Source organism: Cygnus olor, chromosome 9 (assembly GCF_009769625.2).
Source record: "Cygnus olor isolate bCygOlo1 chromosome 9, bCygOlo1.pri.v2, whole genome shotgun sequence".
Lineage (NCBI taxonomy): Eukaryota > Metazoa > Chordata > Aves > Anseriformes > Anatidae > Cygnus > Cygnus olor.
The window spans coordinates 17,005,117-17,031,476 of NC_049177.1; the positions used below are offsets into that span (position 1 = coordinate 17,005,117).

General features: G+C 40.8%; 2 protein-coding genes across 6 annotated transcripts in view; both read right to left on the minus strand.

Moving 5' to 3' along the window:
* Positions 1-3,011: 3,011 nt before the first annotated feature.
* LOC121075055 (cytochrome P450 2J6-like) lies at positions 3,012-18,719 on the minus strand. Of its 3 annotated transcripts, none has more exons than XM_040567880.1 (9): positions 18,478-18,719; positions 11,292-11,454; positions 10,371-10,520; positions 9,138-9,298; positions 7,722-7,898; positions 7,175-7,316; positions 6,067-6,254; positions 4,949-5,090; positions 3,012-3,777 (listed from the first exon to the last, which is right to left on the minus strand). In XM_040567880.1, the coding sequence occupies exons 2-9, from the start codon at positions 11,362-11,364 to the stop codon at positions 3,599-3,601; spliced, it is 1,212 nt and encodes a 403-aa protein (XP_040423814.1). In that variant the 5' UTR covers positions 11,365-11,454; positions 18,478-18,719; the 3' UTR covers positions 3,012-3,598. The 3 variants fall into 3 exon arrangements, with proteins under 3 accessions (XP_040423814.1, XP_040423812.1, XP_040423813.1); XM_040567878.1 differs by lacking the exon at positions 18,478-18,719 and adding an exon at positions 11,535-11,822; XM_040567879.1 differs by lacking the exon at positions 18,478-18,719 and adding an exon at positions 11,560-11,770.
* LOC121075056 (cytochrome P450 2J4-like) overlaps positions 3,012-26,360 on the minus strand; it is a 38,283-nt gene continuing 14,934 nt past the window's right edge. The window contains exons 9-10 of one of the 3 annotated variants that reach the window (XM_040567882.1): positions 25,551-25,729; positions 3,012-3,598 (exon numbers count right to left, since the gene is read on the minus strand). In XM_040567882.1, coding sequence (XP_040423816.1) covers positions 25,551-25,729 — 179 coding nt within the window. In that variant the 3' untranslated portion in view covers positions 3,012-3,598. Of the gene's footprint in view, positions 3,599-25,087; positions 25,730-26,360 lie in introns of those variants that run through there. The other 2 variants (XM_040567881.1, XM_040567883.1) reach the window with 2 other exon arrangements.

The window sequence follows — 26,360 nt, forward strand, 5'->3', positions numbered from 1 at the left end:
TGAACAGAAGAGCAAACATTTATTTTTAATCTTTGGATAGATGCAAAATCTACCAAACGTTTGTACATCTTTTTCTCTACTTCCTGCTTTCTCCTTCTGACAGGATAAATAGTTTCCCTGAAGTCTGGCACACAACTTGCCATGTCATTGTTGTGCTAGTATTGCTATCTAGGAGAGCCCTACCATGAAACAGAAAAACACACGAGAAAAAAAAAAAAAAAAAAAAAAGAGTAGAGAATCTTGGTATCAGACAACCTGGCAATATTTTCCTTAACTGTAACCTTAGCAGAGCTGGGCCCTGTATAACGTTAGGCGGCTCTTTCCTCTCATGTCCAGCAATATTAAATGCTGTAAGCTTTCTGCATTCACAGACTCCTGCCATCCTGCAAACAGTAAGCAGAGCAGCCACCTCTGCGATTCTCTGGCACGAACTGAGTTTTCCCTGAAGGAATTGCAATGCTTTAAAAAGTAATACATCCAGTATGGTGATCTTTCCCTTGAATAAACACCTGCAAACATTATTTAAACCCTAGTAAACCATATTATTAAGGATGACAAGTCTACCACAACTCAGAGACCTGAGGCTGTGGTTGACACTGTTTATAAAAAAAAATAAAAAACAGGTGGAGTGGATGGTTAGTCCCTTCACTTAAACAAAATGTTACTTCACGCCAGTCATTAGCACCAGGGCGTGCACCTTTTCATCTGGCAGCTCTGACGGCTTAATGCAGACATGCCTAGGGGCTGTAACCAGCAGGCAGCTCAGTGATGACAAGGTGAGCAGGACAGCAACACTTGAAGGGGCTGAAGAATGGAAAGGGCTGTGGGCAGGGGATGAGGGAAGCCAACCAGGTTTCCTTAAGATTGGCTTTGGACTCTTTTTGATGACAAGGACAGCAAGGAACTAAGCATCGCAACCCTTTCCACGATGCCACCACTCTCTGCTGTCCTCCCTCACCAGCATCCGGCCCGGTTACTTCAGCTGTCCCCCCATAGCCTGCAAATCTCCCAGCTGCCAGAGGTCAGCCAGTCTGGGAGCTGGGTGTCTGTAACCCTGTATAAGTGCTGGAAGAATGATCCCTGGGAGGGAAGCAGGGCTGTTCTCCATCCCAGAGGCACTTCCAGCAGGCACAGAACAATTTACCAGCTTCCAGTGGGAGCCCAGGAAGAGCAAAGTTAATTTTATCAGATTTCCTGAGTTTCTGTTTGCCTTCCACATCATTCTTCTCAAGCCTGGCAAGACTGTTGTACAAGCCTATCTGGAAACTGTCAGCTTCCTGCCTCCAGAAGGGAGAGCTGGGGGGCTCCTGCCCCCCAGCCAAGCTTTTAGGAGATTCTCCAAAAGTGAAACGTGCTTCTTTGTAATGCCTGGTAGGGGTCTGGTGGACATGGTCCCTGAGGGGCTGAAACGAGCAGTAAATCATCAAATCTTTCCACGTTATGCCACTCCTAAGGCCTGCCTAATCACGGAGAAGCTGATTTATCAGCAGACACTGAGTACAGTGCAGCCTCAATGGACATAATGTTCCAGACCTCAAGCACAACCAGCTTGTAACACGTCTTCTCACTAAGCCTCTTCAGTGAGTGGCAAGATGACAAGAGGAGTGGGCAAAGACTGCAAGAGATGCCATCTCCAGCAGGGTTCGTGCAGAGGAGGAGATGTGGGAGGGTGGGGTGGGGGGAGAAGCACAGATAAAGCTGGAAAGGAGGCTGAGCAGAAGTGTGTAGGCCCTGGAACAGTATTTGATATAGTCTGTGTAGTCGACAGGAGAAATTATTCATGGCAGTTACTGCTATTGTGAACCTCATCCCTGCTGTTCTGCTTTCCCTTCCAGCCCAGCAAGCCTGTAGATGTGGTAGAGCAGACACTATCAGAGCTACACTTTCTGAAAGTCAGCATGACTTTCAGTAGTTATTTCTTTTTTTTTTTTTTTTTCCAGTAACATGCTCCTCCATTTTAAATTAGGAAGTTCAGATGCACCACAATGATTTAATTACAAATAGATTATATCCCAGTATAAAAATAGTTTTGGTACTCGTACAAATTCAGTGCTAAGTTTGCAGCAGTGCTTACAGCTTTACTGAACTCCATCATTTGAATCTTTTCCAAAAGTGTTTTGGACTCAAGAATACTACAGCACTTTGCTTTACCATAGCTACAGATGAACTTGGCTATCATCTCCAGCTGTATGCTTAAACTGTCTCTGTTTTGAGTTGAATCAGTGCCAGTAAGCAACTACATTAAGTAACAGATATTTTAGGATTCCTGCATCAAGTCTTCATTTAACTTTTCTTACACTGAGCTACCTCCAGTGCATCCTCTGTAGTTATTTTGCTCTTCTTTTTATGATCTAGAACCTCGAAGGAGAAATAAATGAGATTTTCCAAGCTCCCTTCTGGAAACTCGCTGATCATTGTTTTCAGCTCAACACTTGTTGATTCCTCTGCTAATACTCAGAGTCAGAGGAGACAGAAGCTTGATATGATGAAAGGATGCAAGTGGTGGGAACCAAAAGGGAAGGTGAATCCTGAAACAGACATTATATGGATAAGGAGTGGATGGGAGCAGGAACTGAAAATGGGGAAGGAGAGATTGAAAAGAGATTGAATGGAGGGCAGCAAGTATGGTATGAGTTATAATGAAGAAAAGGGCCCAGAGAAGACAGGGAACATCTGAGCATACAAAAAGTCCCTAGATGCTGCTTTCCGAAGTCTCTACATGCCTGTGCTGCAAACAGGTAGCAGTGAAATCCACTGGCAAAGTGAATATCTCACCCCACATTTATGTTTCTTCCAGGCAGAATTGTTAATGGGCTCCTACTGCTACCAGTCACTGTGTTCATCCGACAAGCAGAAGGACTGATTAGATCTAAAGGTTCCAACCTCTTAGCGACCAATGTCAGCATGACTCTACATCATAGAAAATGGATTTAAAAAAAATAATACAACTGTCAATACATCATAACAATGATCACACTGCCAAGCAACACATTGATGTTTTTAGTAAATATGAAATTTAAGTTTATTCAACTTCAAATTGACTCTTCATCTTCCACATGGGAGAGATGCTTAACTCAAACTCAGACATGCACCCATATTCTAGTGTGTTTCCCTTTTATTTGTACCTGCCAACAAATTAAAGTGCCTAAGTTCAGGACAGAAAAACCAAAGTAGGACTTTCAAGGTGTACTTTCCAGAGTCAAATGACTCAAGGCCATCAAACCACTCACAGAAATGACACCTGCTTAGCTCTTGCTGAGGTCCTCTGCTGAATTTTACTGAGGTTTGCTCAACAGTGATCACCACAGTGTTCCTGCTTGGCTACAGCATGGAGGCACACCAGGCTGTCTTCACAACTGGGAACCACAGCATCTTGCTTCTGGTGCTCTCCAAGAGGAAAAAACAGGTTAAGATCCTTGCGAGATTTTCTGGGACCAAACCAAAAGTTGCCTGGATCTTGGCTTGTGTCCACTTTCTGAATAGTCCTGGGATAGACTAATACCAATATACTGGCTGGCAGAGGAAGGTTTATACATTTGAGAGGAAGTTCACTGAGGTAAAGGTGGCTGCTTCACGCTGGTCTGTGGTGTGCTGCAGCCTAGCGTGGAATGGCACAAACCTCGTACGGGTGGGGCTGCAGCGTGCCCCCCCAAATTGGTTCTGTGTTGATCTTTGTCACTCCCTCGGGAAGGCGGAAGGTGAATGCCCGTAGCAGGTTGGCAAAGAAAATGAAGAGCTCGGTCCTTGCTAGGTTCTCCCCCAAACACACTCGGTGCCCTGCAGAAGGAAGAGGGAAAGGACAGTGAGTATCTAAGAATTTTTCAGTTTTGTAATCACTTTGCTCGTTCTTGCCATAAGCAGAGGGGGCTCTTTTTCAGGGCCAGGATCCTGAAAACCACAGAAATAAAACTTCCTGAATTCTTTCTCAGAAAGATCCCACCCCTCCAATGTCATAGGTTAGGAGACACCAAACGAAAAGCCCGGCACAAATCGCTGAGGTACTACCATCTTTCTTTCTTGACCTGGCAGAAAATTACTTTCCTTTTATAGGAGATCTTGAGCTTCAGGGTCAAACGTGAAGAATCTGCCAGCTGTTTGCACATGCTTTCTTAGTGAGTTCAAGTCAGCAGATCAAAATTACTCAGCAATGGCCTTTGCAACTGAGCAAAGGCTTGGTCACTTTACAGGCAAACAAGAAGCCTACTGTTAATTTCCAGGTGTTCCTCACTGGAACCAATGGCACGAACAGCACAGAAACAACAAAAACTAAAGAAAATGGGTTAATAATACATTCACATTTCCAGATTAGCAGACAAATTAAGGGAAAGCAAAAGCCAGCTATTCCATTTGTGCTAAGAAACCACTCCTGGATAGGCATCTAAGTGACTACCCTGCTACACCAGCAGAGATACTAAAACAGAGCAGGAACTTTACTGCTGAATGTGGTCTCAAACTCTGCTTTGTTATCTTAATTCCCTTCTTTTGTAACTGGCTTTTCAGTTCTGTACCCAAGAACTTTGTATATCAGGATGCATTTCTTCTTTTCTTTCAACTCGTTCCTATAAGAGGGATTGCAAGCAACTCCAGCATACAAAAGGTACGTTGCTTCTCAGGGAAAAAAAATACATAAGAAGAATATTACAAGAAAAAAAAATGTGGATGACTGCAATATTTAACAAGCCTGGAGGTTCTGGAATTGGTTCTGGAACAAGCCATGGAGGTCCTGGAGGTTCAGGAATTCAAGTGGGATTCCCACCACATTGTACTAAGAGCAGCTTGGGGCTGGAGAGCACAGAAGTGTCTCTCTTGGCAGATACAAGCCAGTACTATTATTTAAAAGAAACAAACAGTGGTGATATAAGGTGTTATCTGAAGAAATATCACAGTCTCAAAATTCTGTATTCTTTATCTAATCTGTTGGGACCGTTCAAACTGCCGGTTCACTTACCTGCTGAGAACGGTAAGAAGGCTTCTCGATTTTTAAAGTTTCCTTCTTTATCCAGGAAATGGCCAGGGTTGAATTCCCGAGGTGTCTCCCATTGCTCAGGATCATACAGAACAGATGCTATATTTGGCAAAACAATGGTGCCCTGCAAGGAAGAAACCACTGATACAGTTCTATTGACTAACCTCTCACCTCTCAGTTTCTGCCTGGTGGATAAGACTTCTGTTCGTTGCCATTCCTTTCTAATGTGCAGATATCAAGTGGTTAGAGGAGTATCTTGCTAGAAAACAGGAGTTGTTGGTCTTTTTCTTATCTGGAAATTATCAGTTCCCAGCCTTGCGACCATGCCAGTGGGTGTTATTAGCATTAGTGATGTTGGTACAACTATATTGTGGTGCCGACTTCTACTGATAGTTTTAATGACACTTGTAGTAGGTCTCTCTTGTTGATATTCAGGTCCCAGTCTTGGAAACCTTCTTTCAGGTTTGAGAGAAAGAGAAATGCATCCAGAAATCACTGCAATACTCATCACTTCATTGACAGCAGGCTCTGAGCCCTTTTAGCAGTAGTTGTTCAGGCTTTGTCTTTACTGGTAAAGAGCACATTGTTCCCAGCAGACCAACACATGCGCCTTAGCGTACCTGACTGCCAGATCCAGCCAGAACAGAGACTGAAGCCTTCACCACAGAGTGAAGGTTAGGTGGGGCCAAACACCGAAGCCAGTAATGGTACTGGCCTCTCCCATCTCTCTTGCAACAAAAGTAACCGATTCTTGCTAGGGTTTTCCAGTGAGAACTGGCACTCAGCATAGCTTATGTCACTTTACAAAATTATTTAGTGGCTGTGAACACTTGTCTCAGGCTTTATTTGGGAGCAAGTCCCTCGCTGTCAGCTGTAGCTGACAGTCTCTCAGCTGTACAGATTCAGGCAGGTCACTGCAATTATCTCAGTTTGTGGAGCTATTAGCCATCCCCTTACAAGTCTTCCTCCATCCCATCAGTACTGGCAGTGCCAAGTCAGGCAAAAATGTCTTAACCAGTGCTTTGACAAACATTTCTCCTCTCAGTCTATATCCCCAGCCAAGCACAGCTGGTCTCTGCTGTTGTGTCATTTGTCTGTACCTTTTTGACGGGGAAACCTAGCAGTTCTGTATTCCTCACACACAGTCTGGGCATGCCAACAAAGACAATATTGCTGAAGCGCTGGATCTCATGTACCACAGCATTTGTGTAGGGCAGTTTTCTCCTATCCTCATAGCAGATTAACTGGGAAGGACCCAGAACAGCATCCAGCTCCTTCTGCACTTTCTCTGTGGAGAAATATTCACCACTTCAGATGGGAAAAATGCATCAAATATTTCAACTGGTCTCTTTTCCTTAAAGCAATAGGAAAAAGTAGTATTTCAGCGTAGTACATAAAGTCTTTATGATTTAACATCTGAATTTAACATATGAAACTAAAAGTCAAGAGCAAAACAAGCAAACAAACAAAAAAGCAGTGTGGACCAGAATCATAAACAAGGACTATACTGTACTTATTTCAGCTTTGACATTTATCTCACAGTATGCTTGGTGGGTGTAGGGTGAGTCACTCAGCTCCACATTTTGAAGGTATTTAGGGATTGCTTAGTTTACTTTATCTCAAAATCTAAATCTCATTTTCAAAATTGACGCAAATGCCATGGATATTAACTCCCAGTGCAAAGGAGGAGTTGGTCCAAGTATGGCAACACTGAACAAACAACACCAGAATCATCGACTCTGAATGCAAATATGCACACAATGACACAGTCTTTTCAGCTTCCTGCTCAGATTGTGGAAATACAGATATCTTCCTCACTTTCAGTGCTTGAGCACAGCAGATGGAAGAAACGCTGACTCCAGAACTATCCAAGTCCTTAAACCCTGGCCATATCCTTTCTCTTCCTAGTGTAGATTTTAGATGGGGGAGACTCAGTCTGGATCTACAGAGGCATTCATGGCATTGACTTGTCAGTGCAAAGAACTAACTTTTCTCTCACCACGACTGCCTTCACCCATCTGGTGTGGTCAGGTGAGAGGATGGATATTTGTTTTTATCCACTGCTGTAATTTTAGCATGCTGTTCTTAGTGTTTCCAGAGAGTGAGAGCCAGACTCAACTAGTGGCTTTTGTGCCTCCAACTCATTACATCCAGCCCTCATTAACATTTGTAGTACCCACAGTATTTCACAGCAAGGATCCCTCTCACCTTGGATGTCTGGATTCACCACCATGTAGAGCAGTCCCCAGTACAAGGTTGTGCTTGAAGTCTCTGAGCCACCAAGGAAAAGGTCATTTATAACACACACCAAATTGTCTTCATCATACTTGGGCTTGTCCTCGTCTTTAGACTGAAGATGATGATAAAAAGTTGAAGTTAAATATGGAAGTTAGTTTATCCTGTATGCCTCCTGAGAGTCGTTATTTCCACATACGGAAATAATGGCACATGCACAAAGAACATTCCAGTTTACAGTTTTTGATGAGTACTAAGAGATTAACAGTTTCCCAAATGTACATGGTAAAGGCTGTGTTGCTGTTTTTCATGAGGTGGATTATTCTTTCATTAAACAACAACAACAAACAGGCAGTTTCATGCCTGATGACTTAATCCTGAAAAGTTTAGAACAAATTGCAACTTTTACAGTTAGCCCAGAGTGTACTTCTAAACATGTGCCCCGCAATGTGTCACTCATTTGGCCTTGGTCTGTTCAGTAAGCTATCCAACAGTGTGATCAGGCAGAACGAATACTTACTTTCTCTATTTCAGCCAGGTAAAAGTCAATGAAATCTTGCGGTTCATCTGGCATCCCTCTCTCCACGTGTCTTCTGATCTCCTTCCTCGCGAAAGAACTGAGGACATCATAGCAAGACAATGCCTTCTTATGAGGACCAGGGAGACGACACATCAGCCAGGGGAAGATTTCATACAGCTGGGGGAGTGACATACAAGAGGCAGTATGAATTAGCTGACAGTAACAAAGCTGCTCTAGGAACACCAAAGGGTTGAATTGTCCTGTCTGGAAATGCTGATAGTAGAATAAACAGATTATCATTGCTTTTAGTAGTTGTTGTGTTGGTTTTTTTTTCATCATGTGGGGAAACAATATTAACTTTGACACACTCCTGAATCTCAGTGTCTAGGCAATACTGCCAACACTCCGCTCATGCCACTAACTCAGGCAACTGGTGGAGCTAACAGAAGGAAAGTGTAGACTGGGTAGCACTCTAAGGGAATTTCATTGCCCTTTTCAGAGTCCTTGTAACTGCTAGAGGAACTGATAATGGTTAAAAATGTTAAATCTTCACTCTGCTCAGAGTGTATTTATACGCATACTTGTTAGCTCAAAGTACCATCCTCTGTTTTGGATAGCTCTCTCTTTGCAGCATCTGCCATCCTACCCTGCCAAGCAAACAGCATTTCTGTCTCCTCACTGCCTTTGTTCTTTCAAACCAACCAAGCAAAATTCTCAAATTTTGTTATGTGATCGTTTGTTGGTCATTCCACTAATCCTTCTTTTACATTTGTTTCACTCCAAACTCACAACATAAAGTGCCAAGACCCTGGAGAAGGTCCCACAGATCATTACACACCAGAACCTACTTTAACACTTCTCTGGATCTAAAGGGAAAACAGTACTGGAAACACTCTAGGATCCTGTTTGCCTTTTTCATCCTCTTTTCTGCTAGTTTCCACCAGTCCCTTTCCTCTTAACCTTTGGACTGGAATGTTCTAAGCTTGTAGCAGATAATTGTCTCATTAATTCCTGATATGATTCATAATTTAATTTTGTACTATTAGAATTTGTTCCATTCTAATAACTCCAATCCACAATATTTATGAGCTCTTGCAGCAGGATATCCTGAACCTCCACTGTATTGTTACGGTCTCCTTGCTTTGATGATCAGCAAATATTATCTGTTTTTTTATCCAAGTTCCTCAACAAAAATAATGAATAACTACAGTCAGAGAGTCACTGAACTGTTGCCAGAATAACTCCACTAATGATGTCTTTCACTTATCTAATTATCTCTTTCTTTGTCTCTTAGAAATTTTTACCTTCTTCATAAACCTTAAACCAGTTGCTCTACATTTAGAGAGGACCCATTTTTGTATCCACACTTTCATTTTCTACCTATTTCAGAAAAAAATTAGCATGTGATTTACGCACCTGATAAATGAAGCTGCCTGCAAATCTGAATAAGTTCTCTGTGGCACTGATCAGTTCATGGAAGGTTTTGTCCTCATCAGAGAAGTGATATCCAAAAACCAGAGCACAAATTACATTTGAAATAGAATGGAAGAGAGGGAAAGAAGGATCCACAGGTCTTCCTGCAAACACAGCAACTAGCATTCACTCTCAATGTTTTCTTCAGTTGTTCCTTATACAGATAAGATGAGATATTATTAGAAATTACATAATATTATCTCTTTATCCGTCTGGGGCATGAATGGGGATAGATGTGACATCAATATGTATTCATGAAAATAAAACATAGTCTTAGAGTAAAGGATATGTTAAACTGTTTCCTCATTGCTCTAAAACAGTTTCATAGCCCTTCCTGTGAAATAGTATAGCACAATCAAGATTAATTAGAGGATATAATATTAAACGTGCTGTCCTCCATTGTATGGAAGAAAAGTTAGACAACGTGGAAGGCAAGAAATGTCATGGGAGATGAACTGAGAGAATATAGCAACAAACATGTTCAAAAGTATAAAAAGCTACTTAGGAGAAAAGACTGAAGAAGCTTGGGAAAGTTTAAGAGGCAGAATAGATGGATAGGAACTGCTAAGTTTAAGTAATAAAATGATTACAGTCTTAGATGTAGAGAGTATATCATCATCTCTCTGATGATTTTTTAAAAGATATGAGACAGACTCCAAAATTATTTGGATGGAAGTGATCCTGGCTTGGACTCCCCCAAACCAGGTGTAGAATCCTCTGAAGTTCCCCTCCCGCCTCCTACTTCTGATTCTGTTGCCAATAGTTACTTAGCCAGTCAGACACTAAAATATCCAGTTTGTCATGGCACCTAGTGTCGCTGGAATTTAGAGGAATGACTTGAGCTCTGCAACACTCTTCAGTTACCTATTGTAGGCAACCTGTGGATGGGTTTGCAACTCAGTGACGTCATGTCATTGTACATTCAGTAAATAATAGACAAATAGTAAGTCCAAGAAAGGAAGATTTCAGAAGTTCTCAACTTCAGTAGGTTTAGAAAAAGCTTTTTAGGAAAGAAATTCCCACTTGTAATACTAGGCTCTATCTGTTCTTCAGGCTTTGGTGAGTTTGGATATATGACTGTACCCACCCCAACCCTAGAAAGAGGTAGGTAAGCTTGCATACTAAAGATACGGATCCAGAAACTGAAAAGCATCTAATTTTTTAGCAGAGAGATACCTTTCAGGCTCACAAAGAACTCCACCAGGTGAGAGGCCTCCTCTTGTACACGATACTCCAGGCCTTTTTTCCCCATCCCCAGACTGCGTAGAGTCATTATACCAAAGCGCCTCTGCTGCTTCCATGAGCGACCGCTTGCTAGTAAAATACCTGAGAGCATTCCCTGGCATATTAATATTTGTTATAGACATGAATCATTCATTTAAAAATAATTATGAAATACATGAGTAAATCAAGGAATATACTGTGATACGAGTAACTTTAGGAGGTAAAATTATCATAACCAAATATACCCAAACTATAACTAAGCCACATGTTCTTAATATTGATTGTAGTTAATTTTTGAAAAGAGCACTCTAAGGATCTGCTGACTGCTCCACTTCTTGCTAGAAAATGCTAAAATACATTAAGGAGAAATGGATTTTAATGTGACGGAGTCACTCTCAAAGGATATTCAGGAAATGTTTAAGAGTGACTGTTAACATAGCTATGAGACTTCTGGAGGTGGGTGTTATAGGTCTTTCACTCATGATGGAAGGTGTTTGGCAACCATACATAGTCTATATAGTTGCCAAAACCTATAATGATGCTTTGCATTCATGTAACATACAGCAAAATCATGTGCAGCAGAATGAATTATCCTATGAGGAGAGTAAGATTGCTGAGTTCTGTGCTAGGACTGCACACATCTTGAACACAGCAAAAAAGGTCACCTAGAAACAACCTGATTTGGAATGTTTCCCAGGTTTGGGAAAGCTCAAGACAAAAGGCATCATGACAAACAGCAAGCTAGTCTCATGAGCTAATAGGGTATTTGGACAGAGCATCCTGGATGGGAGGGCAGAGGTTTTAACAAGGCTGAGCAGGAGTAGTTTGCCAAGTTGACATTACTTTGCATTATTTATGGCAGGAAGATCTCACCTTTTCCTTTGGCCATTGCTCTGAAGAAAGGAGATACCATCCTTCCAGAAACATTGTCAGGGTGTGTAGTCATGCCATCCTTCACTGCCTGAAATCCATTCAGTATGATCACTGGTGCCCACCCGAACCACAAGGTGTATATGTTGCCGTAAGTTTTTGCCAGCTGTGGATGGGAAAAGTGCCAGAAAAGAACAGATAAAACTGAGTAAAATTAACCAATTAGGAGAATCTGAAAATAAATACCTCCATCAGAAGATCCCGATGTAACTGAAAGTTCATTTGCACCAAGTTTCCAAGCAATGGGAGAGGAGTTGGTCCAGGAGGGAATTGCTGGCATGCCTTTCGCAGTTTGAGAAATTGAACAATTAACAAAAAAATGACCAGAACTACAAACGCTTGACTTATTGTCAGCATTTCAAAGCTGATTTTTCAGCTTCTCTCTATCAAAAATAATGTAGTGGAGCTTGGAAAAGGTGATCTTCCTTCTTGTTCCACCAGTTCTCTTTGCAGACTGACTCCTGTGGAGTCTCAATTCCTTTCCCTCCCTCTGTCCCTCCCTCTTTATCACTGCCTGCCCTTTTCCTGCACCCCATATATTCTCCATACTAAGATACATCAAACCAATCCCTGACCAAGGGCGTACCTAGCTGTCTATAGGTAGCCACAGCCTGAAAATATGGAATCACGTGTGCTGAAGGTATTTGCCTCAAGAACCTTAAAAACATGCATAGTTGTTCATCTCAGAATCACTGAATTCAGATTACCGTTTACATCCTGGCATGTAGCTCTTTATAGGTTAGATTTAACAGGTGTTTTAGTCACAAATATTAAGTTGTCTTTATATGTGATTGCAAATTAAGATTTGCCTCCCAGTTCTCAAACACTTAGTTCACACAGACAAAAACATCAGTAGTTGGAGACTAAGCATGCAATTAGAAGATGAAATCGTTACATGTAATTTCTGAAAATTTGGCCTTGAGTGTTCAAACTTGTTTTTTCCAGTAAGATGGTAACAATAATATTTTCATCAAGTGCATATTAATGACATTACGATAATGACTAAAAACTTACATTACAACTAAATAATGAGAAAAACAATCAACATATAAAAATTATGCCCTATTTAAAATGTAATTAAATTATAATTGTCATTATTATTTATATTTTTTTGAGTATGTAACTTATATTAAGGACTGTATTTTCCTTGGTTTATTTTCTACATTTGTAATCACAGTTTCAAAATCCTGGGTATTATGTCTATGACCAGTTGTCAATAGGTTTACAGAACACATCAAAAATCTGTCCTCTGATAATGAAGGGATTCACACCTAGTATGCAACACAGAAAGGGGAAAGCACTGGGTGTCAATCGTCAGGGGATCCTATCTTGGCATGACAAAGAGAAAATGTCTTCGCTAAAAAATGAAGTACAAGTCTGAACAAGAATTTGCCCTGCCAACACATACATGAATGCAGTATTTTGCAAACCTGGCAACATTAGGGAAGTAATGTGACTCAGTGATGTCAATCTGTCTCCTTCATTTGGCCAAAATTTGCAGTTGTCATAGGTACCTACATGCCTGCATTATACAATGAAGACAGAATGGAAAATTAGCGTGTTTTTTTTTTTTAAGACCTTATCTATGCAAAAGTAACAAGTGGACATTATGGGCAGCATATGTGGGAAGGAGGCTGAGGTATTACAAGTTAGTTACAACTGCCAACTGTGAAGCAGGAAATACCTGTAATAGGACTCAGCAAAATACAACATCTGAAAAAATAGCCAAAATATCAATTTTAAAATATTGAAAAAGTTGAACAAAATTAGTTTTGTGCAGACAACTAAAGTCAGGAGAAATGCTGACTTCCATAAATTTCTTTAAAAGACTAAATAAAATCATATTCATCTCTTTATCTGTTTGGTCAATATCACTTTTAGAAAGAAAATTTGGAGACAAAGAAAGGCTGAGAAGGTTGCAATAATATACAACAGTGAACAGACAAAATAATGAATAAAGACTGTAAGACTAAAAGATTGCAATACCAATGTAACTCCTGTACCACCTTTGTCTTTAAACAGTTCATATGTTCAAAACCAGGACATCCAGGACTTTACAATGTGTATACTTCTAAACCAGCATTTAAAAAAAAAAAAAAAGATAAAAGCACTGACCTATAACTTCAATTTACTTCATGCAATACTAACAAAATAGGGAATGATTACATTTCTCTAGTTTCCAATCCGTCAAGTACCTCAGGGTGCTTTATCATTATAAACCACATTTTTGATCTGTCAAAGCAAAGATATTCCTACATGCTAGTAAGAAATTACACAGCACTACAGGATTATTTATATTTAACGTGTAACGGAGCAGACTTGCTAATCAGACAAGTATTAACGCCCCAATATTTACATAGTAGGAATTTAAATGATAGCTGCAAAACGTGAAAGACAGAATCAGCCCAACTCAGTAATATATTATAATTACTGCACTCAACTTATCCCAGATTAGTGTAAGTGGAGCGGTACCAACTCCCATTACCTATCTCCACCTTACACTTTTTGTTGTAAATCCTTTGCAGTCAGGTGTTTACAACTCCCCAAAGTCTTTAATCAGTGTGTGGCAAGCAGAAGTAAAGGAAGAGGAGGTACAAACCACAGGGAGACTGAGATGCAAGTGGCCACATGGATGTTATGGAGGGTCACAGGTTGGCTGGTAACTGTGGGAAGACAAAACATCCTCTGACCTGTGAGAAGGTAAAACATCCTCTGACCAAACCTGAAATTGTGACAGTTCCCAGTCTTCAATTACACTGTCATTCCTGTTTCTCTCCTTGCAAACTTTGTCTCAAGCAGAGCTATTTTCCACGAAATTCTAGGTTTGACAGCCTGACTCAGGAATATAAATAAGCCTCTCCCAAATACTTTGGATAAAGATTTAGGTGAAATTTCTGTATTAAAATTGTCTATCTTAAGGGAAAAAAAAATCAACTGGTAGCACAGAAGCTCGATAACCCTCCATCACATACACACCCCTAAATCTCTAGCATGGTGGCAGAGCCAGCGACCTTTTGAGGTATAACACTGACTGCATTAAACTGCTAACAGAAGAAATCTGCTTTGCTAAAGCAGCAACATGGCAATAAGCCATGTGCAAAGTGCGGTGGGCAGAAGGCTGACTCATGCCTTTCTTCCCCATTTGGGAAGTTTTCTTCCTTGCTTCCAAGGACAGCTGGATGATGGGGACTAGCACTGTGAGGTGCTAATATGAAGAGAACAGGGGGGTTGAGGGTTGCACACCATGTGTGGCAAGAAATTCCCTTCACAATTGATCTTACAGGCTGAACTGTGCCCCAACAAGCCCTGTTAATCTGCTCGCTCTCTCAGCATCTGCCTCCGTGCTGGTTCTTTGTTGCTCTTCTGCCAATCCCCTGGGGGAAGCAGGGACACATCTCATCAATGACTGCATTTATCCAAACCTCCCGTGGAAGAAAGCCCTCAGACAATGTCACTCGTGGCTTTGCCATTCAGCCACATGCCTTCAGGAAATAATTTCCAGCACCTATAGCAACTCCACTAGTGTGACTTTCAAAAAAGATGGTAAGCCCACTCAGCAGATTTCAGCATTTGCCAATTACTTACGGATCAGAGGTGAAGTTGGGTGGCAGCCACTGATGCTATATAGCAAATTAATATGCAAGAGATTAGCAGTCGATACTGGCAAAGAAAATGCAGTCCTTTAGACATAAGTTTCTCAATCGATTGCACATGAAGCAACTGCAGTACATGGACACATCCCCCCACTTCAGCAAACCAAATCTACATATTTGACCTAATTTTTATTTATTGCCCCAATTATTATGTTATTGCTTGTGTATTCCAGTAGCAATGCCCAGGATGGACCTTTTTCCCAAAAAATGTTTCACAGGTGTTGAGTGGAAGGATTGAGAAACACTACTTGAGATCAAAACTGTTGCTTCTCCTATAGATATTAAGCTACACTAGTACTGCTAAGAGAGCTATTAGAGTTTCTCATATATATATATATATGATACATATATATATATACACACACACACACTAGCAAGGCCATCTCCTACCACAAGAAATGAGAGGCAGCCCATCACTTTTACATATTGCCCATGGTTAAATGGGACAGCTGGAACAGCAGAGTGGGGACATCCAACATGCACAAGACAGCACAAGGGTGAGGTTCTGTACCTGGGGACAGAGGAGGAGAAAAGCAGCGCCCTCGAAGGCTGAAGAACTGATGTACAAATGGAGAAAAATAGGAGTGGAAGAAGCAACTTCTTCCAGGCTTATATGCTTCATGAAAGATTTTTCTTCACAATGTCTTATAAATTATTTCACCAACTGGAAAATCCCCTCAGCTTGTAGAGATTCTCAGGACACGTACCAAAAAGATCAGCTGCCCCTCCCGAGCAAATCACTTCTGAACCTGCTGAGTGTTTCCCAGGTCTTCAAACACTTTTCCTCAGATCTCGTCTTTTCACCTCAGAAATTTGCCCTCGCTTCCATTTTTCTTGCTTTTCACACCCCTCCTTCCTGCCAGGGGAGCCACCTGCACAAAGGAGCCCTCAACTGCCCTAACAGACCTAACATTCACACAGCAGTGCTGAAAGCAGGAACCACCACATAAGAAGACATCGGAGTATTTCCAGGCATTTTCCACAGCAAGATGATCTCACCATTTTCTGTGGCTTCCCAGAAATAGGCAGAGCTCACAGGGCTGGTAGCCAGGTGCTTCCCCTCTGCCAGTCGCTGAGACCTCTCCAAAGCAAAGCCATTTCACAGATTTATGGCCAGGTTCAGCTGGATCAGAAAACACAGGTTAGAAAAGGAATCCATGAATAAATAAGAAGGACCAGGTTTCTTGACTGACCGATGAGCCTCACAGGCGTTGTTACTACCAGATACATCCTTATCTCTCCTCTTAAGTATTTATAAAAACGGTAGGATAATTTCTTCTGCTATTACACTTGGTATTTCCTGTCCACCTTCAGAAGATCACACTGACTGCTTTGTTCTTTCAGAAGCCAGGGGGAAAAACAGAGTTTGTACGTGTACACTTGCATATTATGACTCCAGAAACCATACAGTTCGCAGACACAAAACGAGGCCAGAGAATGGTGTTTTGTCAGCATTTCATAGCTGGTTTTCTCTGCTTTGTGTAAAAAAAAAAAAAAAAAAAAAAAAAACCTGCAACAACATGAAGGCCAAAATTCTGTTTTCCACTAGTCTTTCCTGCAGACATTTAGTCCTGTTAAATTTGTGCATTGCACATACCTGCCTTTTACCACTTGTCTTTTCCTCACCCATTTTAATAACATGTTCCAAGCTGAAGAGAACATCATTAATTCTGTCACAAGCAAACTTCTCCCAGCAGACATTACTTCTCAAATGCGCCATCTGGCCTGTTTTAAGCCAAAATCTTCTAAACAATGTGGTCATAATTGTATAACAAATAACTGCTTCTAATGAACACGTTTTACCCCCAGAGATCCTCATGATGCTCAGTTTATGGATGCAAAAGACAGCGGCATCACCAAATGATAAGTGGAATCACGAATGGATAATGCAAACACTGGATTTTGAAAAAAGGAAAAAAGGAAAAAAAGGAAAATTTCATCTACGGTTGAAAACAATAATGAAACTACTTTTATAAACAAAATAAACTTACTTCTAACCATTCAAAACATTGGTTTAAAAAGTTTTAAAAGAACTGAAAAGCATTTTACCCTGCTTACTAATTTATTTATTTTTTTAATTTTAGGCTTTCCAAAACTCTGTACTTCAACACAGGGCTGAGCAAGAACATAAAAATGGTAGGTCACAAGGCTGAAACACTAAGAATTAATGCTTGCCAGCTGAGCACTGTAACAAAGCTTTATGTCCCCCTCACCATAGGTCCCAGCATAACTATACTAAAGCAGACTGCACATATAGGGAGGTAGCATCCTTGCACGTTTATTTTCAAGCTAACTGAACTATCCCACATTTTTTATCCCACTTTTTAATTTATCCCCTTTTTTTTTTCCCCATTCAGTGAAAGGTGGACAGCAATATCCAACAACAAAGGTTGTTTTTCCCTTGTCAGAGCTCAGTTCAGACCCCAGTGTGCACAAAGCCTTTAATTTTGTGACATATGCTATGCCCAGCACTGTCAGTGCCCTGGCAGCCCCTGCTCTATGAACAAATTCAGATCACAGAAAGCTTTGTCTATTGTCTCAGGCCTCCATCCCTCTGATGCAGAATTCTGATGCTGTCATGAAGAGCCCAGGAAGTGCAAGAAAATCTAGCCAAGCCCACAGAAAACCACTTTTGAGAGCTGGCTTCTCACCCTGAATGCCTGTGTAATTCTTGGCAAGTTGTAGTCCCCCCTTCAGATGTGGCCAATTGCTAATTATATGTTCACTTCATGGGTGTCTGTCTTCAGACAGCAAAGCTCAGGGCTGGGGAAGCACAATTTACTCACAACTTGTAGTAACTGCAGCAGTGATGTGAATACAAATATTTAATTTTATATTATTTTTGTATCTTCATACACAAATGCTGATAATGTGTTAAAGCTGTTAAAAGACCCAGTCCCTAAACTGATCCAACGAATTACCCATTATTGGACAGTGGTGGCACTGGGGCTACAAGGCCTGTTTCCCCATCAAAGTCAGGGTGATGGTACCCGAAGCTGTGAATATTTACTTCTTATCTTTTACACAGCATTCAGACAATACAATGAGGATGCCACGGGAAATCTTATGGATGTAAGCAATATTTGCTTTAGTGCAAATTTGGAGGATGCAACAAGTAGGCTGATTACACCCACTGGATGATAAGGGTGTTGAAAAATTGAGGGTAACCTGTGCCATTAGCCATGTCCATCCTGTCCCATGTGAATAACACAGCAAGTGATCAAATAGCAATGAAATTTTAGCATGCCTCATAATTCAAGTCTCCACAGAGACTAACTTAAGATGACGGTAGATACAGAATTTCCTAAAGTCTGAAAATTCCCCTGTGCACACATAACAAAGCAGGCATTCATCAATGTGCAATCAGACAGCTGTCAATGGGCAGCAATACAGGTTGCTACATCCAGACACTCCTTGCGACTTGTCAATAACGTGGCAATCATCTTTTCAACATCTACACTTACAGCGTAACCCACCTTTCAGAAAGGGATGGCAGGTGGAGAGATAAGTCCTCTATGTTGGTTCGTTATGCTTGGGTTGAGCTGTGGAGACATTTTCTGTTGGGATTCACAGAGTGCAGGGCTTTACTTTATCAAATGATGGCACTATTCAAGGAGAATCATTTTGGTCAGCTCTGTCTTAATCTTCCAGTCAAACACACCCGAAAGATCAGCGGAAAATAATTTTCAGTCCTGACTCCCCTCCTTCAGAAACACAGCTGAAAAACTGGATAAAAAACCATCAATGAGCTAAAACTGATGAACAATAGCTAAAATTATTCTATTCAGTGTTTTCTACTTTATTTGTTTTGAACATAGCAGAGTTTTTTCTCTTGGCAGTACTTAACAGCAAGGAAAGGAGAGAGGCTGGGTAAATGGAACCATGTTCTGCTTCTAAGCCTCATCGCTGCAATTCCCACATCTCAAATTGTATAATTACTTCTCATTCCAACACCTGGGCTCAGTCTAATGCCACTATCACACCTAGAGAAAATTAGAGTTAATACGAGACATACCATAATTTATTTGGGAGCTTCCCCAGTGCACTACATCCCCCTGTGTGGGAGAGACTATAAACACAGAGAGAAAAGGGACCTCTGATGTGGATCAGAGGAACATGGTCACAGTGAATAATCCCCATGTATCTAATAAGCAAGAAACTTCACAGACAGTGCGTTTTACCAAAGTCTCCAAGAAACCTGTTGCAGACACGGTATTGTAGCATTTGAACCTGGGTGTTGGTGAGCAGCATCCCAGCCTCAGCCAGTCTCGTACTGATGGCAAATGAAGCTGCAATGAGCCGCAGCGTGTCCTGGTGAAACTGGTTACTTTAAAGCTGGCTCCTGCTGAGCTAGTTACAGCACTGCAGGCACAGCCCTGTCAGAGAGACCTTTGCTGCCCTCTGCCTGGCTCCTCGGAGGTTGCACTGCTGAAATATTAAAACTGGAATTTTTTTCACATGCTTGATCTGTAACAAACTAACCCCCACTCTCTCTAGCTGCTGCTAATGTTCTTCTTGAGCAGGTTGAAGGCTGAACAGAGACAGCTTCCATTAACTACATCATCAGACTGAGCACATGCATTAGCACTAGACATCTAGATTTAAGCAGCGATTTAAACTCCTGAAAAGATGTGTCCTTTTCTGCCATGACTCAGGCCACAGTGATTTCTGACAGTGGTGAGCCTGAAATCCTGTGCATCTCTGTCTGCAGGTCCCATAACTCAGTCTTAAAACTTGTAACATCACTTAAAAGTGGTCTGCATTTCCACAGGATATTGTTTTCTGTCCATGGGTGCCAAAGCTACTGATACCCTCAGTATTTATGGAGGGTGGTGACTGTGATATTTGTCCCTGCTGAAAACTGCTCAAAAGCAGTTTAAGGGAAGCCACCTTCATTATATGACAAGCTACAGTCATCTATAGCTTGCAGGTGGCAATCCAAGATGAATTTACAAGGCATGTGCTATACATATGTGATTGCATCATTGGAATAAACATCTTAAATAACTCCTTGGAATACTATCAAAAACTCATAGAATACAAAATAGTCAAAAATTTTAGTTCAAAATGTTTGCAGGCTATAGAAAATATTCTCCACTTTTAATTGTATGACCTTCTCTTATAGCTCCGGAATAACATCATTCATAAACTCATTTTCTCTGCAATGCTCCTTAAAGTGCATTCCTTGTAGAATATCATCACATCACCGGCTGACCCCAGAACATACTTGCATTATTATCTCATCCCCTGCCTCACCTGCTGCATCTCAGAAACTATTGAGGGAAAGCGCTACAATTGTATTATTGTTATTTCTTTAATATTAGGATCTCAGTCTGCGAGATAGCAAATAAATAGCTCCTGGGGTATTGGCTAAAAATAACATTGGCTGAGATTTGTTCACAGATATTGTTACAAGTTCATAAGCTTTTCAATAAGGAAAAAAACAAACAAACAAACAAACAAAAATTATCAGGAGCTTTTAGGTTGATGATCTGAATAGAAAAATTCTGAATGGAAAAATACAGTTACAAATAACACCTCAGAGCACTTTTTTTAATGAACATGTTCTATTTTCCCCACTAAATCTTTTATTCAAGAAAACTGAAAAAAAAAATATTTTAGATCTGGACATCAAACTTGAATTGGAATACTCTGGCTTACAGAGGCATTTTGAGTCACTGCAAAATTATACTGCCTTTTTCTGCTGTGATTTGCTGCTCTGTGAGAACCGTAATGCTCAACAAAAATTCCCAGAGAAACTCCCTGGGGAAAACTGGCGTTACAGGTAGGAAGGAAGGAGGGAAGGACAAGAGGCTTTGGAATAGGGTCATCTCACCTCTCCAAATGTCTGACCTTAGAACCAAAAAGGAGAAATATCAGTGTTATCACAGCCTTCATACATTCATAATCATAAAAATAAAAAGCCATATAAAACGGTGTTTTAGATTTAAGGCCTTAAAGTTTCTGTGAGCCATGACAAGTTTGGGGAATACATTTCTCACCTCGCTCCAGGCAGCAGTTTGGGATCTGATAACTTCAAGAAATTAGGCCTAACCAGGCTCAGTGTTTAGGCTGACTAACAAGGTCCTTGATTAAATACTGAATAGAACTATATGTAGAACAGAATCCCTTTCAGTGCCTCTTTCCAGTTTGGCAGGGTAGCATCCATAAGCATTCCCAGAGTTTTCCATTAAGTTCTGCAAAGCTTCCCATACCCCACATTTCCCTAGTTTCTTTCTGAGATTGTGCTAAAGCCACAATAAGGAGCAATAAATTACATTAATGGCATCTCTCCTAAAAAGAAAGCTAAGTTAGTTTGACATTATTTGGTGACTACAGACTTTTTCTGTTTGCCTCCCAGTGCCTACAACTTGATTATTTTTGCCAGGATATTCTCAGAAGTGCAATCAGGCTGACTGATTTATAACTCCGCAACTTCTCCTACCTTTTGAAGATAAATAAACATTTGACCTTTTCCCATCCTCCACAGGTTCTCGTATATAATTGCTAATTGCTCTGAGGTTAATACCAGTCCCTAAGTACCCGGGGACGAATCAGCCTAGCCAATTTGAAAACATCACATTTATCCAGTTATTTTCTAACCTCTTTTACCTAATCTAGACACAAATCTCCCATGAATGTCACAGGTGTTAAATGTATTTTCCTCTGGATCACCATTACCGTTTTCACTGAAGCCAAGAAGGGCATTAAATTGTCCATCTGCCGGAGAGCCTTCTTGATGTACCGCGGTTTTAAGAAACCAGCACTTTCCGTGGTCTTCATTTTACTATCGAAATACAGAATTATTATTCTTTATAACTTGTATTTACTTTGCATACAAACTTTAAAGAGGCATGGAGCAAATCTACCAGGGAACACATCCAGAAGTTCCAGATTTAAAATTTTCATTTCATTTTGATATTGACTGGTGAACTCTTAAAGGAATGAGAGAATGCAGAAGCATTCACTTTGGTCCGTGCTTCTGACACCCTGCAGACACTGGAATATGTTTGTTAAGGCTCAGGAAAACAAGGGCAAGAACTGTGCCCTTACTGATGTGGGAGTGTGTGTTAAATTTAACTCCACCCCACTTTACCTTTTGCTCTTGCCCTTCTCATTGTTTCACAGGAGCCACATTTCTCTCACTGACAAAGGGGAATACTTCTAAAAGGTGGGAAAGGCCCACTTTTTTCCTGCAGATTCATCACAGCACAGAGTAGAAACATCTAAGCTGGCTTTGCAAGAGTTAGCTTCAATGTCAGGAAGCAGCTCGCTGCAGAAAGGAAAATTCCTATCTGGACTAACTGCTCCTCTGCAAACCAGGGCAGGCAGTGGGCGAGCTCTGCAGGGCTGAGCTGGCCGGCTTCTGCTCCCCAAGCAAGGTCATTCACAGCCAGCTCAAGCACCTTGGCACCGAATGTATATCCTCGTTTTCTAACACAGCTACACAGCCAGCCGCCCTGCCTGCTCCTCAGAAGGATATATAAGTGCTTGAATATTTGTTTTGCAGAGACCTCTCTCCTCCCAAAGCATTTTATGTGCTCCTGTTCTGTGATCTCTTCCCAGAGATCATGGCGTTTGTTGTCACGTTTTGTAGCTGATATAGAAGGAAGCAAACACCGATCTGTTTTCAGTTTGAAAAGCAGACAACTAGAAGATAAATAATTGGAGCTACTGAAGATTTACTCAGTCCCCTCATCTCCTTGCTGCTTTATCTGTCTTCCAGCTGATACAGGAAAAAAAATAACTTACTAACTCTAAGGCTCTCTTCCTACACAGCCTTTGGTTTTCTTATCTTTCTCCTTTCCTTAGAATTTTTGTGTTTTATTCTTACCAGGTAAAAAAAAAAAGGACTGCTAAACAAGGCGTATTTAAAAAGATCTCTGTACTGTGATCCATTTTTCCTAACCTCTTACCTCTAAGAAAATGTTTTCTATTGAGTAAAGATCTGTGAATGTGAAAACTTTTTACATGTTAATTTTGAGATAATTATATTTTAACAAAGTTAAAGCTCTCACAGAAACATTTAATTTCCACCTAATTTTGGGAAAAAAAAAAAAAAAAAAGCTGACCTAGATACATTGTTTCAACTGTAATGTATAATTATTATAGGTTTGTCTCCCCAGTTGTCCCTACAGCAAAGGCTTTTTTTTTTTTTTTTTTAAATAGTTGGCATCAGTTTGATGTGCAAGGAGAAGAACAAATCTCACACCTGCTGACATGAGCCACTCCAGAGACAAGACATGTGAGGCCACCCCCACCAAGTGACTCTGGCTTTGCAGAATTCAGTGCAGAGAGAGGAACACTGCAGTACTGTAAGGCTCTGAGCCTCTCCAAGAGCAAGCTGAACCCAGCAGCTTCAGCTCTGCCTCTCTGCATTTTCTACATTTTCCTTTATAGCACATCTTCTGTGTCTGGTCTCCCTTTGCTCTCAGCTTTGTTGGCCTTCTGTGGCAACACCAGCCGGGCTTTCAATGTCCTTTGCGCTCAGAAAGACCAGGGTATTTCAGAACATGAGTTTCAGTGAATCCCTTTTAAAATGGGTCAGACAAGAACAGAGAAGACAAGACTCTGAAAAGCATCCCTCCTCTTCCTCACCCACTGTGCCCTGGCAGCTCACAGCTTAGACCCCCATGTACCCTCTGTGAGCCTCCTGCTGACGTCCTGCTGCCACATCTCGTGGGCTGGGGTCTCCTCTCCAGGCAGCTGTGCACAAACGAATTAAAAATCCCCAGCGAGCGCAGCCTGTCTCAGATAAATATGTGTAAATAACCTACCCATGTACGATCTGTAATTTTCATATAAAGTACCCTGAGCGTCTCCTCTTGAGCATGCAGACAAGTAGTAGTTACGTCCATTGTTTTGGGTTGTGTCATTCCCAGGGGTGCAGGCAGCTCAACCTGCTTTGGCTTCATGCATGCTTTCCCAGACAACTTTCCATCTGAGGCCTATTTATGAGCTTCCCTTTTGAAAGTGTATCTGGGGAAGCATCAGGCCATCAGGAGTGACAGCATCACATAGCAATGGTGTTAATGCTTGTAATGCTACCACTGTTTCCTGCTTCATTTTTAAGAAGCAATGACAGCCCCAACACCCCCAAATCACAGCATTTTCTGCTTTGCCTTATCTATCCACATGCATGCAGATCCACAGAGACTTTGACATCAGTTTTTAACAGGGCGCTCAGTTTTCAGTCAAATAAAATGTCAGAATGTGATCTTCCATATTTTACTAGCGCTATTCTGCCATTTAATTTAATAACAGCTAAATATCAAGTGCCTTACTATTTTGATGCCATGTTCCATCAACTATTGAATTAGAAATAATGAGACAGATCATAATTTGTAATGCATTGTGGACTGCCTAAACTCATCTCAATGACTCAGTGGCTGACATCTAGTGATGACTGATTTAACAGATCATCATCTGTTTAGCTGTCCCATCCTCTCACAATGAAATAGGAATATTAATGAAGGACAAGTTCACTTACATTTTACAAGTCTGTTTCAGACAACATAAATAAATTTATATTCGCCACAGGAACCTTTTTTTTTCCTCCTTTTCTACTATTATAGGCTCTTTAATTGGATTTGACTAGTATTTTGTGTATGCAACAAGCCTTTGTAGCTTCAGGTATATCACTGAACTTCTGAGGTGATTACAAAGCATCTCTGGTGTCTTCCATGTATATTTTTCAATTTACCATCACCTCTAATTCCAGCAGGCTCTGTAATTCAAGTAGGTCCCTTGAGGAGCTCCTTGCACTTGCTCTAGCAACTACCCAGTGCTGATCTTGACAGGAGTCAACCACAGAACAGGAGTAAATAGTTGCTCTGCTACAAAGGACTTTCCAAACATTAACATGGCACCATTTAAAAACATTAAAAATATCTGACCTAAAAGAAATCTCTCTGTATCTTTGCTCTGTGACAGAGTTCAGCCTGCACCTTTTCTCTGCTATACTCCCACCAAATAATCTCTGGCAGATTTAAAGACGACATTTATATATATATATATGTTGGCTCAAATCTCGAAATTCACAGTGAACTGTAAATAATTCATAAATAAAAACGGCTGCTATTTTTTTCCTTCTTACCTTTTATTAGTGACCATCAACAAAAAGTTGACCAACATGTTATGAGTGATGACAGTAATATAAAGAGGCAGCATTTTCCACATATGGTTTTCCAAACTACATTGGTTTTGACAACAGGATAACTCAGTGCTAACAATTTAATTTTTGAAGTCTGCAGTCAGTTTTATCATTTGCTCACCAGTGCACGGTCTCTAAATCTGCCCATATGGACAGCAGCTTCATGACGTCTTCAAGGCTGAGAACAATGGTGTGCTCCAGAGCAAAAGAATAATTTCAATTAAAAAAGAGATCATCTTCAAGAGCACATAACAGGTCTGAAAAAAAAATCATCTGATGTAGACAATGGGGGGAATTCTGGAGCCAAAAAAATTACATGGTCACAAGACCATGGTCTCATGTAACACATTCACAAAAGTAAGATTGCTTAGCAGATTGTCTGTGATGTGCTGCAGCCTAGCGTGGAATGGCACAAATCTTGTACGGGTGGGGCTGCAGCGTACCCCCCAAAATTGGCTCTGTGTTGATCTTTGTCACTCCCTCGGGAAGGCGGAAGGTGAATGCCCGTAGCAGGTTGGCAAAGAAAATGAAGAGCTCGGTCCTTGCTAGGTTCTCCCCCAAACACGCTCGGTGCCCTGCAGAAGGAATAGGGAAAGGGCAGTGAGTAAATCACCCTGAACTCAAAAACAATCAAATTCATTCTCACACAAAGCAAACGTATTTTTGCTGAGTCTGGAATTTCTTTAGAACTTAATGCAATCAATGACACAAAATTTCCTTTTAAAGAATCCTATCTACAGCTGTAGATATCTGAGCATCCCTTCTGCTATGAGTTTTGCTTCAATTACCTCAAAAACCTTACCTTTATCTGACAGACAACTGAAAAGAAATTCATTCGGTCATGTAAATGAAGAATAAAGAAATGTTCTTCCTGGGAGATATGCTCCAGTTTTTTATGCAAAAAGCAGCAGCACAGCTGCTTACAAGTGCTTTTCAAATATATGCCTGGAGTTGAAATGTATGCCCCAAATAACCATATTATTAGCATAATAATAATAACCATAATTATTAGCAGAGAGTTTCCTTCCAAAAATAGGACAGGTTAGATGTATACGTTTCTCAGTATGTCTCTGATTTTCCATACAATTATTTGTTCAGTAGAATTTTTAGTAGATGTTTACAGTTGGATTGGGAGATGTTACTGAAAATAATCATTTTGATTTTATCACAGTTTTCACAAAGATGCTTATAAGAGATGACCGATAG